General features: G+C 47.1%; 1 protein-coding gene across 4 annotated transcripts in view; it reads left to right on the plus strand.

Moving 5' to 3' along the window:
• Positions 1-13,737, plus strand: part of TNFRSF11A (TNF receptor superfamily member 11a) — a 56,989-nt gene that overhangs the window by 15,503 nt on the left and 27,749 nt on the right. The window contains exons 1-4 of one of the 4 annotated variants that reach the window (XM_045041065.1): positions 3,086-3,587; positions 7,924-8,005; positions 9,234-9,359; positions 13,495-13,638. In XM_045041065.1, coding sequence (XP_044897000.1) covers positions 9,318-9,359; positions 13,495-13,638 — 186 coding nt within the window. In that variant the 5' untranslated portion in view covers positions 3,086-3,587; positions 7,924-8,005; positions 9,234-9,317. Of the gene's footprint in view, positions 1-3,085; positions 3,588-7,923; positions 8,006-9,233; positions 9,360-13,494; positions 13,639-13,737 lie in introns of those variants that run through there. The other 3 variants (XM_045041064.1, XM_023241204.2, XM_045041062.1) reach the window with 3 other exon arrangements.

Raw genomic sequence — 13,737 nt, forward strand, 5'->3', positions numbered from 1 at the left:
ACACTCAGGGTGTTTTCTGTTTAAACCCTCTGATTCTCTGAATCTACTCGCATTATGACTTGGGCCACATACCTGGCTGATTTAACGGTGTCTCCAAGTCCTTGGTGTGTGCCATAGCTCGGGGTCTCCCCAGCGAGGGGAGGATGCTAGGTGACCTCTTGGGTGCATGGGGGATTCTCCAAAAGCCGCCCCTTTGTTCTCTGTGTGCTTTTAGAACATGCGATCTTTAGAGGTGCCTGTGCCCTGTTCTGAAGTATGAAATGTGAAGCTTTGGTTTGAACAAAAGAAAAAGGAGTCTATGACTCTGCACACCTGTAGGCTTGAATTTCTATCAAGTTTATTTACAATGAAAACGTCTAGAAGGGCATTTGGTCAGAACTCAGTTATGTCCTAGTTAACAACAGTCACTGGCAGATACGATCTAGCAGCCGCTTTATCAGCAGACGCCCTGAGTAAACTGTCTCTGCCCTCACCCAAGAGTGGCTTATGTCACGGACTGAACCCCCAGACAGAAAACCACTGAAATGACTCTGACCGTTTGTCACGATTTCAATCCCATGAGAAAAGCACTTCTTTATGTGAAATCACACATGCTTTAAAAAAAAAAAAATAAACCTCTTTGATGAAAAACACTCCTCCCCCCACCCCGCCCCCAATCCCCAGAGCTAGGTTGGCCCCTAGCTGGCCAGAGCTAGGTTACAAATGAACAGGGAAGGTGCACTCAGGGAAACTGTCAGGACCCCAGAACTTTACTGCAGGTCCCCACTCTTTCTTTGCCGTCCTTTTTCCCCTTTCCAGTGACAGTGTTTCCTTTACCCCCTCGGGGAATGATCTGATGTAAGTAATGTACGCTCGCTAATCCTCAGGTGTGCGCGTGAGCATTTGCCCCCCACCATTGACCGCTGGCCAGGGGTCCACCACTGTGCTGAGTGAATAATGCAGTTCCCTCACTTCATTCCCCCACGCCTTGCTAGAGAGGTCTTCTAGCTTCAAAGTGAGGAAGCAGAGGCTCAGTTTTTATGAGTATTGCTGCTTGCCAGGACTACCTGATTTACGTGAATGGTCACATCTGATCCTCACTGCAGGGGGAGGAGTGCACTTATTAGCCCCATTTTACAGGTGAGAAGACTGAGGCCTTAGAATTGCCCTCTCCCTTGTCCTCCAATTGTAGAAACGGAGACGGTTTTACTAAAGCGACGTCAGGCATTCGTCTATCCCAGCCAAACTGGAAGCTGAATTTGGAGGACTGGGGAGAAAAATCCTGCCCTGAAGTCCACTGCCCTAACCAGTGTGCCGCCTGGCCAGGCCCTTCCTCCTGTTTCACCTGTTTCCAAGTTCTCCTGGCCCCTCCCTCTGTCCTGCTAAATTCCTGCATGATGGCATGTCAGGCTTTATTTGAGTTGGTCGTTCATTTTTCTTTTTTACTGTAGGGACCTGTCTTATCAGACTTCTGAGCTACCAGTGAGTCCCATGACATTTCCACTTCTGGTTATGAACTTGCAACCAAGAAGCGTGAGGGCAGGATGCTTTCTTTTTGTCACTAGACATGACTCAAGACTAAAGTAGAGACCGGCATCTGGAAGCTCCTGGAGGAGAGGAGCTAAGAAGGGAGCAAAGCTGAAAAGGTCCCCCAGAACATCTCGACTTGAAGGGGTTTTGACACACTAACTGGGGTGTCCATGAGGGGAGACACTTGAGATCTCTCCGGCCTGCGGTTCTCAGCCAGCCCAGAAAAAAAGACCCTCAGCAGAATTTGCTGGGTCACCCCGATCCCTGATCCGTTGAGCCTCATCTTTTGTTTGTTGTTCATTTGTTTCTCGGAACAAAGGCTTCAGAGACAGTTTCCTGGAGTGAGACAGTCCTAGTTCTGGGGGACACAGGTGACTAGTAATCTCTTTGTATTCTATTCTGAGTAGGAGCAATTTCAACAGTGACTTTCTTTTAGGATATTGTTTCTCAAGGACAGCAGGACTATTAAGTGAGGTGTAATTTTCACATTTCATAGTTTCTCTCTTAACACAAACCACGTCTTTCAATTCGACTGTAACAGTCAGAAATTTGATACTATCTTGACTTAAATTATAACCAAATTTCTCAAATATAGTCACGGATGATATTTTATAAAATAAAATCTATGGAAAATCCCTCGTTTGTTTTTCTGGGTTGGGTTCTTTTCCTCTTGATTTGACAGAAGGGGCCAAGCTTCTTTCTGCTTTGTTATATGTCAGTATGAATTTTCAGCAGAGCCAGCAAGTAATTTTAGCATCCATAATGACTTTCACTACAATTGGGTTGCTTAACAGCACAAAAAATAAATATTTAAGTCAACCTTCCCTACGGGATCTAAATATAGCCCCACCGGTCTCTGTAGCTCCACTGGCAAAGATGTTATCTTTCCTCGGCTTAGGGTTTTTCAGAATTAGATCCAACGTGGCTTTTTGCATTGGGAGATAAATCCATGCAGCTTTATAAAGAGAAACTTGATGTCCAATTTATTATCTTCCTCGTGCCTCGCAAAGCCTTGCTCCGGCTGTGGACACGCTTATTCCGGGCGAGTTCGTCATCTGTTAAAATAAACAGCCTGTGTGCCCTGAGGAAAAAATATACACACGACACAAAACATACAAGAGAGTAAAGCAACAGAAGGCCAGTAAGTTAAATGTATCGTCTCGCCATTTTAACTCCTCTTTCTAGGGCTTTCCAAGGAATCTATGTGGGGGGGGGGGTTGGCAAAGCATATTTGCTATAAACAGACTCCAGTGTTCCTTATCAATCTGGGGAAAGTCTTTTAGAAAACAAAGGCTAGTTGATATAAACCTGTGGGTCAAACATCATTTTTGTAGTTTATTAAGAGCTATAGTAGAGGGGCGCCTGGCTGGCTCAGCGGGTTCAGCGTCCGACTTCGGCTCAGCTCATGGTGTCTCGGTTCCTGGTGCTTCGGCTCCTGTGTCTGCTTCTCTCTGCTCCTCCCCTGCTCACGCTCTGTCTCTCAAAAATAAATAAACATTTAAAAATATATATTTTAAAAAAGAACTGTAGTAGAACCCTGTCGATACATGGCTTTTTTTTTTTTTTTTAAATAAGACTTGTAAGTACCATCGTATTCCCCAAAACACAAATGCTGCTGACAGGCCTGACCCCAAGCTGGCCTCCAGGGCACCTGTTCTGTGGATGGGTGTCCCCAGTGGATCACAGGTCAGTTCTCCCTTCACACCTGCAAGGGGGATGCAGCAGGGGATGGGCGGTGCTGGCACCTGCCGGGAGAAGTGACAGGGAGACTTCCCCCAAAGCCTGTGGTTACTTTTGAGTTTTGTATCATGTCACTGTATTCTTTATTTAATAACTGGAAAGTCAAAAAGTGGTGCTGCTTTGTTTCATGAAAACAACTATGGCTCAAAAGCTCTATTGTTTCAGCAGGAAACAAGCCAATCATCAAGGAGTTCTGGAACAAAAAGATCTAGATGACTAACAGGTCGTGCGTGTCTCGATGCAGTTGCCAACGGCCTTTTGCTGTTGCATCTTGAGCAAAGAAAGGAGACTGCAGGGTTAACACATCACCCCTTCTGCTAACTTCCCCTACTCCCCAAGTGAGTGTGCTTTTGTAACATTTGAGCGGGAATGGCTTTTTATCAAATTCCTGCCTTAGTAGGATCGCTACCAATAATAACAGCCACCTCACAACCACCGAGAGCTTGGCCTTGGAGGATGGAGCTAGGCCCAAATTCTGAGCAGCTGGAAGGGAAGGCCTGAGGACCAGCAGGGGCTCCAGGAGCCTGGGCGCTCACCCCAGCCTGGGTGCTGGTGAGACGGTAGACCTGAGAGCTATGATCTGTAGGAAGGGGGTGCCTGGGTGGCTCTGTTGGTTGGGCATCTGATCTTGATTTCAGCTCAGGTCATGATCTCCTGGTTTGTGGGATCGAGCCCCGTGTCAGCACAGAGCCTGCGTGGGGATTCTCTCTCTCTCAAAAATAGATTAAAAAAAAAAAAACAAAACACCTACAATCCTTAGGCAAAAGGAGGGATCGGACTAAGAGAGACTGGGGACATCCATGCATTCACACCAAAAAATGGCTTTCAAAGGATGTACTTGGCAAGACATGCAGGCAGGAGGAGACTGGCATAAGAGAGCTCCGGGCATAAAGGAGAGGGGGCGCAGGCTAACTGGAGACCAAGCTAGGTGGGCAGGACTCAGGGACTTGGAAGCTGGGGGCACAGGCAAGTGGAGCGAGCCTGGCCTGCAGCATCGTGAGACAGGTCCCCAGGGGACCAGCAGAAGCAAGACAGGCCAGTGGATTTCCTAATAGTTACCAACCCAGGTACTGCAGCCGGGAGAACAGCCCTGGAGCCCGTCCTGGGAGTGGAGCACGGGATCCGAGCGAGGCCAACACACGGCCGGCTCCGCATGCTGCGTGTGAGGTCAGGGAGCCGCTCAGGCCTGTAGCAAGAGGGTTCGTCCTACAGCTGCATCTCTGCAAGTGGAGGCAAAGAAGATTGGCAGAGAGAGCCAGGATGGAGGAGCAAAAAGGACAAAGGCATGGCTTGCCTTCTCCTGAGTGTGCAGGCACCCTAAAGAAAATTTTCCAGATTCTTTTTATTTACCTGCAAGCCATATTTCCTTACGTGTACGTATAGGTTGCCTTTTAGGTTGTATATATATTCCATTTTGAAGGTTTGAAGGCATCCTGCAGAGCATATAACGTGCCTAAAGAACCAAATAGCGTTGTAAGCTGTGCCTCGAATTAGATTAATGCCCTAATTGTCTGCCTCACCGTGGCAAATCTTCCAGTAGCAAAATTGTTGCCGCTGCTGCTTAAAAGATCTGTAATGCTATAGCTCTGTCAAGTAGATATGTCGGTTTGGGGGTGATGAAAATGTTCTAGAATTATATGGCCACGGTGGTTGCACCGCTTTGTGAATATACTAAAACCCACTGAACTCTACCCTCTCAAGGGGTGAGTTTTATGTGAGTTATATATTGATTTTTAAAAAAGAAGACACGTTCGGGTGTAAAGTCACAGTCAGCTTAGGAGAGAGAAATGAATTCGAAGGAATTGTCTGTTGAGGAGCTGGGACATCTGGTCACCTCTGGAATCAGTGACTTGGCCCTTTTTGCCAGAAGGTGTGAAATCCCTGGGCTCGAAAATGGATGGGCGGAGTGAGTCACAGCCACACCCCTGGATGGGCAAACGAATTGTCCACATGTTCACGTCAGCTGGTGCTCAACAGGAACCAGGCTTTGGAACCCAGGACACAGCCTGGCAGTGTGCTAAGCAGCTGCTTCAGGGGTAGACCTTTTACCAAATTCCCCTAAAAAGAACCTCTCTGTGGGTAACATAAAGCCTATGCTTATCTTCCAGAGACTGCTGCAGCTTTCGTCTGGGTCAGAAGCAATTGATAACCTTTACTATCTGAAATGAGGCCTGACCACATGTTTCTCTTGTTTGCCTTTGTCATCAGTAAGGCAGGAGTGTTCGCATAATCATTAGGCTCAGATGAGTCCTAGTTGGGAGAATTTGCATTGACCACACTCAGCTTTGCCGGTTCTCTCCTGTTCGTCTTCCACGTGCATCTGTTGCCTTGCCAGTCGCAGACCAGGGCTGCCTCCGGGGGAACGGATTCCTATTACAACAAAAAGAGAGAACGGAATGGAGGGATGGTTTCTGTTATGTCACCCTTCCTGGTTTCCACTGGGCTCGCTGCTCGGCCCTTAAGCCCTATCCCACACCAGCTCGCGGGGAGCATCCAGCTTGAAGGGTCCCAAGTCCCCGGGAAGGGTTGTCTGGGCTTAGTCCAGATACAGCCTCCCTGGCACACGTGACCCCAGGAACACATTCAGCATTCTCACCGACCTCAAAGTAGCCCTCCCTGCCCCCTCCCTCCCGGAAGCCCTCTGCCTGGCCCGCCGGAGGCCGGAGAGGGCCACATTGGCTGTGTCCCCCACACCCCCACTCAGCTAGCCTTGGGTTTTCTGGCTGTGGTGCTTTCTTCATAAAACTTCCTTCCATAACTGAGGTATTTTGAGAATGCTGGGCTTCTTCTAAGCTGTTATTTCCACACCTTCCATCCAGGCTCTTTAATATGCAGATGAAACCCTCTGCGGGGGGGCTCAGTCATTGCTGTCCCCCACCACTCTGCTGATGGCCTCCCTCGCCACCCTGACCCCATGCGCCATTTTAGGCCTCGGAACTGTTCTAAGTTCTCTCCCTTCCTCCCTCTCCCTACCTCCCCCTGCCAGTTCCTTTTCTCTCATCTGGCCCATCTCTACGTATCTTGTAAGACTGAGTTCACTTATCAGAGTCCTCAGGACACCCTCCCTTGCCTTCTCAGGCTGAGGCAGCATCTGCCTCTGCGGGGGACGCACGCCCGTGTGTATAAGCCCCTTGAGGGCAGGGTTTGTAACTTCGGATCCCTGAGCCCCAGCAGGCGTGCAGCCTTTGGTGACTTTTGAGCCAAATCCAGCTGTTGTGCCACACCGTTCAGTGTCGGACCTGCCTGCCTGTCGACAGGACTGTGGTGTGTTTCTTGCACACTGAGAAAGCTGATGCAGAAGGAGCTTTCCTGTGGCAAAGTGATAAGAATCTCTGAGTGATTGCAGGGGACTTGGCTTTTTGTGTTGTTTCACGTAGATGGGCAGATCTGGAAATTGTATCTAGAATTGTACAGAAAGGAAACAGAGGCTCAAAAAGCTTAAGCGGCCAGTTGCAGGGGGGTGGGGGGGAGATCCTCTCAGCCAGCAGGCCGCAGGACCCAGAGCTCCAACCCTGCAGTGTTCTTGTAACACGTTGTTGTCCCACTTTAAAAAATTCTCTGTGTGTTTTGATTCTAAGAGGTAAGCAGTATTAAACATCTTTTTTCTTTAATTTTTTTTACATTTTATTTAGAAGAGCACACGTGGGGGAGGGGCAGAGAGAGGGAGACACAGAATCTGAAGCAGGTTCCAGGCTCCGAGCTGTCAGCACAGAGCCCGACGCGGGGCTCGAACCCACGAACTGTGAGATCATGACCTGAGCCGAAGTCAGTTGGTTAACCAACTGAGCCACCCAGGTGCCCCTAAACATCTTTTAAAGCTCAGAGAATGTCTGGGCTGCCTGGGTGGCTCAGTCGGTTAGGCATCCAACTCTTGATTTTCGCTCAGGCCATGATCTCATGGTTCATGAGTTTAAGCCCCGCATCGGGCTCTATGCTGATGGTATGGAGCCTGCTTGGGATTCTCTCTCTCTTCCTCTCTCTCTGCCCCACATGCGCGTGCTCTCTCTCTCTCTCTCTCTCTCTCTCAAAATAAATAAGCTTAAAAAAACTCAGAGTAAGTCTGTAAGACCAAATTTGACATCCGTTGTGGACAATATGTATATTAAGGGGCCTCCTTATGTTCTACGGTTTTATGACCAAAGTTGCTGAGCGTGTATCTGTCCACCATGTGACCGTAATCCATCATATTACCATGAGCAGAACTGGAATATTTTTTTTTTAATTTTTTTTCAACGTTTATTTATTTTTGGGACAGAGAGAGACAGAGCATGAACGGGGGAGGGGCAGAGAGAGAGGGAGACACAGAATCGGAAACAGGCTCCAGGCTCTGAGCCATCAGCCCAGAGCCTGACGCGGGGCTCGAACTCCCGGACCGCGAGATCGTGACCTGGCTGAAGTCGGACGCTTAACCGACTGTGCCACCCAGGCGCCCCAGAACTGAATATTTTTAAATGCTTAAATGGGTTTTAACGCCAGTACCGACTGGTTTCGTACATTCGTAGTGGGGAATATAGGGAAGTGGCATTGCAGGGAGGCGGTATCACAAAGAGCAGTTTCAGGACTGTTGATGGTGTTTTCCTAGGCTTGTCAGAAATGGAATTTGGTGATTCACTTTTTGCTGTGTCCAGAAAGGACTTGTGCAAAATCTCTACCTGGTGTCAATTTCCTTTGCAGGTGACTTTTCAGATCACCCCTCCATGTACCCATGAGAGGCATTATGAGCGTTTTGGACGATGCTGTCATAAATGTGAACCAGGTTTGTGTGTCTGAGTCACCTTTCCTTGCCCCTCAAAAGCGGGTGGAGCTCTCATTTATTTCTTAATCCAAGGAATAACTTCTATCCTGCCGGATTAAAAAAAAAAAAAAAAAAAAAAACGAAATTGGATTGACTTTTTACAGCAGTGGCAGGTAGCACTGTGTGTCACCCTGAAGACAAAAATCTTTCTCTCAGTAGATAAAATCACTTAAAAATCAAAAGCAATTGCAGAAACTGGTACTTAATTTATGCTGGAACACAGTTTTCTAAAACGCTATTTCTTGAGAAACCATGGTTTTAAAAACCATATTTTAGCACTTTGCAATTCAAACTTACAACATACAAAATGAAATCTTCTTTAAAAGTATTTTACAGAAAATTTGGGGGGGGGGAATACCATACTGGAATTGTTGCTGCTGAAAATTGCCTACACCCTATTAAACCTTCTCCCCACGCACCTGCTGAGGGGCAGAAGGCGGACCGGTTACCTCTCCCCCATAGTTGCTCTGCCAGATTGTGGCCAAGTGTTTCTACAGCCTCAGTAAAGCCCCAAGTCCGTGGGGTCCTCACTCATTCATTGTTCTAGAAACCGCGGTTATATTACAAGAGGATCCTTTAGATATTCAAGATGTAAATATTTTTCAGATGTGCAGAGCAAGAGCTGGTGATTTGCGTGAGCATGCATGCATGTGTGTAAGTGTGCGTGCATTGTGTGCGTGTGCGTACGCATGCATGTGTGTGCATGCGTGTGTGTGTAGTACTCTTTAGTCAAACTGAGTTACCTGTGAGCCCCCAGTGTATGTAGAACAAAAGAAGTTAAGTCTCCAGATTGACAGCAGAGGGGATTTTGGAGATGGGAGGGCAGGGGTAAAGTGAAATTCTTGTTTAGCCCCCAGGGAACCCCTCAAGTTCTACAGTTACCTGTTAGAAAACCATCCTCCTTTTCCCTGGTCAGCAGAGATGTAGGGTGGAAAGGATGATGTTTTACTTAGATGAGCTAAAAGGCTGCTCACCTTGAGCACAGCAAACCTAGGAGAGGCTGTTTTAGCCAGCTGGGATGCCTGAGAGCCCATCACTGATATGTGGCCTCATCCCTTGTATCCTACTGTGTTAGGGGACTTCCTGGGATCACAGTCCTTTAAATGGTCCAATAGATTGGTGTATTTTTGTTGTTATTTTTCTTGGGGGGTATTTTCAATTGGTGTATTTTTTTCTCTCCTAAATTAAGGAAAGTACATGTCTTCTAAATGCACTACTACCTCGGAGAGTGTATGCCTGCCGTGTGGCCCGGACGAGTACTTAGACACCTGGAATGAAGAAGATAAATGCTTACTGCATAAAGTCTGCGACTCAGGTAAGTCAGGCATATCAGCAGCAAGTGTGAATAAGTGATATTTTTGATACGGTGGTGCTATCTTTTTTGGGGGGCATAGAGAGAAGCTTTGACCTTGGACCCCGAGAAGCAAGTGCTTCAGATCCCGAAGCATTGTGTGAACATTCTTCATTTAGAACATTTTTTTTTTTTTTTAAGAGAGAGGGAGAGAACCCCCAGCAGGCTCCACGCTCAGCACGGAGCCCAACGCGGGGCTCAATCCCACAAACCGTAGGATCGTGACCTGAGTTAAAATCAAGAGTTGGACACTTAACCAACTGAGCCACCCAGGCATCCCTTCATGTCAAACTTTTGTTCGAATATAATTGAGACCAGCAGAGGTTGGGTGACTTTTCTAAGGTTAACAAAGGACTCAAAGCCAGATCTGACTCTCAAGTCTTCTTCCTGAACCGCAAGTGTCTTCCTGTACAGTTTGATCTCCCTATCAGACTGCTAATTTTTTTTATTTTGACTCAAAAAAAATTTTAACTATAGTTTAATTGTAGGAATCAGGATCAAAATATGTCCCTTTAGTCTTGACCTAGCGGTTCCTTTGCCTTTTTTTTTTTCTTTCCCATTTAGTTTCTCTGTTGCAGAAACCATCTTTGTAATCCTGTGAAGTTTCCACAGTCTGATTTCTGCTGGTTGCATTCCCTTTGTGTCATTTAAGAGATTTTTCTGTCTCTTCTATTTCCTGCAAAGCGATTGTTAGGTCTAGAAGGCTCATGAAAAGCTGGATATTTTTGTTTGTTTGTTTTGCAAAACTGCTTCATAGTTGGCATGATGCAGGGATCATATAGTAGCTAGCTGCTTACCTCTCTTCTTGTGATATGAGCGGCAGTCGACCATCATGGCCTCGATCCATTCTCATTAGGAGCTGTAGAAAGGTGACCTTCTATCACTCCTTCTTCATTATAGTTGGAGAAGCTTCCCTCCTCAACTAATTGTTACCCTGAATTACAGTATATACAGGAAAGGCAGAATGAATGCTTATAACTTTATTTACCACTTTTCAAAATAATGCCTAGATCACCAAGCTTCTCCAAAGGATTTGTATGAATATTACGAACGCAGCCATTTAGACATATTTGAGGTATTTTAATCTATTGCAGTTACTAGTTGTATGGGTGCTCAGATTGTCTTACCTCCTCCAGCTGGCCCCTCAGTCTTTGCTATGACCCCAGGTGACTTTAAGAGCTCCCCTTGCCTCCAGGCTCATCTTGGACATTTCCTGCTTCGAACCCCAAACCAGCCATTTCTTTAAGAATTCCTGACTGCATCCAGAGGAACATCTTATTTAGCGACCTCACTCTGGGTGCCAGTGAGGCTCACTGTTGTTACCAGACTGATCCTTGTTCATAGGTTCTTTTCAGTGGACAGAATTAGGAGAGAAGTATTTTTTTTTAAACGTCATAATTTTCTAATGTGTTAGAGACAGCTGGCAGATTTTGGCCGCAAAAGGTAACATGGAAACTCCACTGAGCAGAAGCATCTGATCAAGTCTTTTTTTCTTTCCCCCTGCTTAGTAGTGACCTTGACTCACTGCTGTCTCTTGGAAATAAAGATTCATTCCGTCTCCTGCCAAAGTCAATTAAAGCCCCAAACCTGGTACGTTAAGATACTTAAAAATAACGTCAAAATTTTTCATCACCACACCGGCTTACATGCACTCACATTTGAGTGGGTCGTGGAATTAGAATTTTCCAAGGAAGTGATCCTTGTCCATGTATGTTGCGGCATTAGGCACATGTTTATGCAGATTGGCCTTGGTGCTATACAACTGACCTGGGCCCCAGGGAGCAGAGCGGACACAGGAGGGAGGCAGGAAGATTTCTCAGCAGGAAGATTTCTCAGCAGGAAGATTTCTCAGCAGGAAGATTTCTCAGGTTCTCCATGCTCGGGTCTAAAAAGAATGGGAATAGGAAACATCCCCTCCCTGAGGGCTGGAACTTGGGCTTCTCTAACAGAATAGCACAGACTGAGTGGCTCAAACAACAGACCTTTATTTCTCCCAGTTCTGGAGGCTGGAAGTGGGAGATGGGGGTGCCAGCATGGTTGGGTTCTTGGTGAGTGCCCTCTTCAGGATTTCAAGATTTTCTTGCCGTGTCTCCATATGGTGGAGAACAGAGGAAGGAAGCTGTCTGCTTTTGTACAGAAGCACTAATCCACTCATGTGTCTCCAACCTCATGGCCTAACCACCTCCCGAAGGCTGCACTTCTTAGTACCATCACCCTGGGGGTTAGGATTACAACATGAATTCTGAGAGGACCCACAATCTGTCCAAAACAAACTTCTATAAGTACTCAGTATAAGTAAGGCTATTTGGACAGGCCAGGTGAGATGGGGTCCTATAGGGTCCTAAAGTCTGTTTCAAATAATATTGTATTATATCGTGTGTGTGTGTGTGTGTATGCAGGTTGATTCCTGTTATTCACAGAATAACATCAATGTTCTATACAGTCATCACAAAAAATGAACTAGCAAATACTGAACCACTGCTCCTAGGGGAAATACAGGGTTAGGTTCCTGGGAGCCTCTGGTCACAACATCTTTGTTAACTGATCCGTGTTTAACCTTGTTTTGTGTGTGTTTCTGTTTAAAGACACCTTAATAAATATTCTGATTCATTAACATTGAACTTACAACCAACAGTGCTGAAATTCATGCCTGGACAAAGTTTATCTTAGCATATAGCTTCTCCATGAGACACATCACAGCCTTCGTGAGGGGCCTGGAAATACCAAATGGCACTTCTGCACAATGACTGTGGGCCATTTTAAGCAATGGCATCACTGACAAAAAGCACAGAAATGCCAAAAATGGGACACTAAATAGACCACAAAAAGGACACTTGATTCCAGTAGGCACGAGAAGGCAGAGTGGGACTTTGCTTGACCTCAGCTGACAGCATGCGTGTCTGGCCAGTGGCTTGCAATTTCCACTGTTCTGCATGTGTCCAAGAATGACCGCAAAAGTGCCAGGAGTACTGAGGTGGGGTTACAATGAAATTTTAGCCAGTGGGTGAAATGGCAAATATGAATCACCAAATGGAGATGGCCTTGTATAAGCATGACTTCTCTTCCACAAAAAGTGGAAAGGGCAACTTTGGGTTAAGAAGAGAAGCACTTTGGGGCGCCTGGGTGGCGCAGTCGGTTAAGCGTCCGACTTCAGCCAGGTCACGATCTCACGGTCCGTGAGTTCGAGCCCCGCGTCGGGCTCTGGGCTGATGGCTCAGAGCCTGGAGCCTGTTTCCGATTCTGTGTCTCCCTCTCTCTCTGCCCCTCCCCCGTTCATGCTCTGTCTCTCTCTGTCCCAAAAATAAATAAATGTTGAAAAAAAAATTTTTAAAAGAAGAGGAGCACTTTGCAATGTGTTGTGAGAAAAGAGACAAGTACCAAACAGATTGCCCTGAGTATTTGGGGAGATTAACTTCCAAGTATGTCATCAGGCTCAGCTTCTGTAATGCATTCTCTAATTACGCATCACACTTCTCTGATTACACTGTGACCCCTGTTTTCACAGCTCTGAATAATCTTGTGGTCCTGCAGGATCCCAAGATGAATCCCCGGTGTCCAGATCCCTGTTCTCTTAGGTTCAATCTAGCATTAGTGTTAAGACTATTGATCGCATTTGAAATCACTAAAAACTAAGCAGCTGTGAAATCTATTTTGCTTTAGCCAAAATAGACAATAATCATAATTCCCCGCTTCTTAGTCCTCTCACTACTATGAAAATTGCCTTTAAAAAAAAAATTACAAGACTCGGAGTGCCTGGCTGGCTCAAGCAGTTAAGCAAGCATCGGACTTTGGGTCCTGTCATGGTCTCAGAGAGGGAAGCCTGCTTGGGATCCTGTCTCCCTCTCTCTCTGCCCTTCCCCCACTCGTGCCCTCTCTCTCTCTGTCTCAAAAATAAATGAACATTAAAAAAAAAAAAACTCACAAGACTTAATTATTGAGAGAGAGAGAGAACCCTGATGGGCTGAAGGGGGAGCTTGGTAGTTCCGGAAAACCCAGGCCCCAGTGATGCATTTGCGGGGAGCCAGGCAGGTGCCACGTCCCCGCGTTGCAGGGTTGCCCTAAGGTGGAAGGTGAGCAGCTGTGTCTCTGTCTCCCGCAGGCAAGGCCCTGGTGGCCGTGGAGCCCGGCAACCGGACGGCCCCGCGGCGCTGCGCCTGCACGGCCGGCTACCACTGGAGCGCGGACTGTGACTGCTGTCGCCGCAACGCCGAGTGCGCCCCGGGCTTTGGCGCGCAGCACCCGGGTAGGGGTTTGGTTCATGCGTCAGGCGGGCTCTCCCGCGGGGGCCGGAGCAGGCTCTGCATCATTCCCGCTCCGGGGAAGCAGGTGGCACGGAGTAGCT

This window comes from Felis catus, chromosome D3, assembly GCF_018350175.1.
Source record: "Felis catus isolate Fca126 chromosome D3, F.catus_Fca126_mat1.0, whole genome shotgun sequence".
NCBI classification, from domain to species: domain Eukaryota; kingdom Metazoa; phylum Chordata; class Mammalia; order Carnivora; family Felidae; genus Felis; species Felis catus.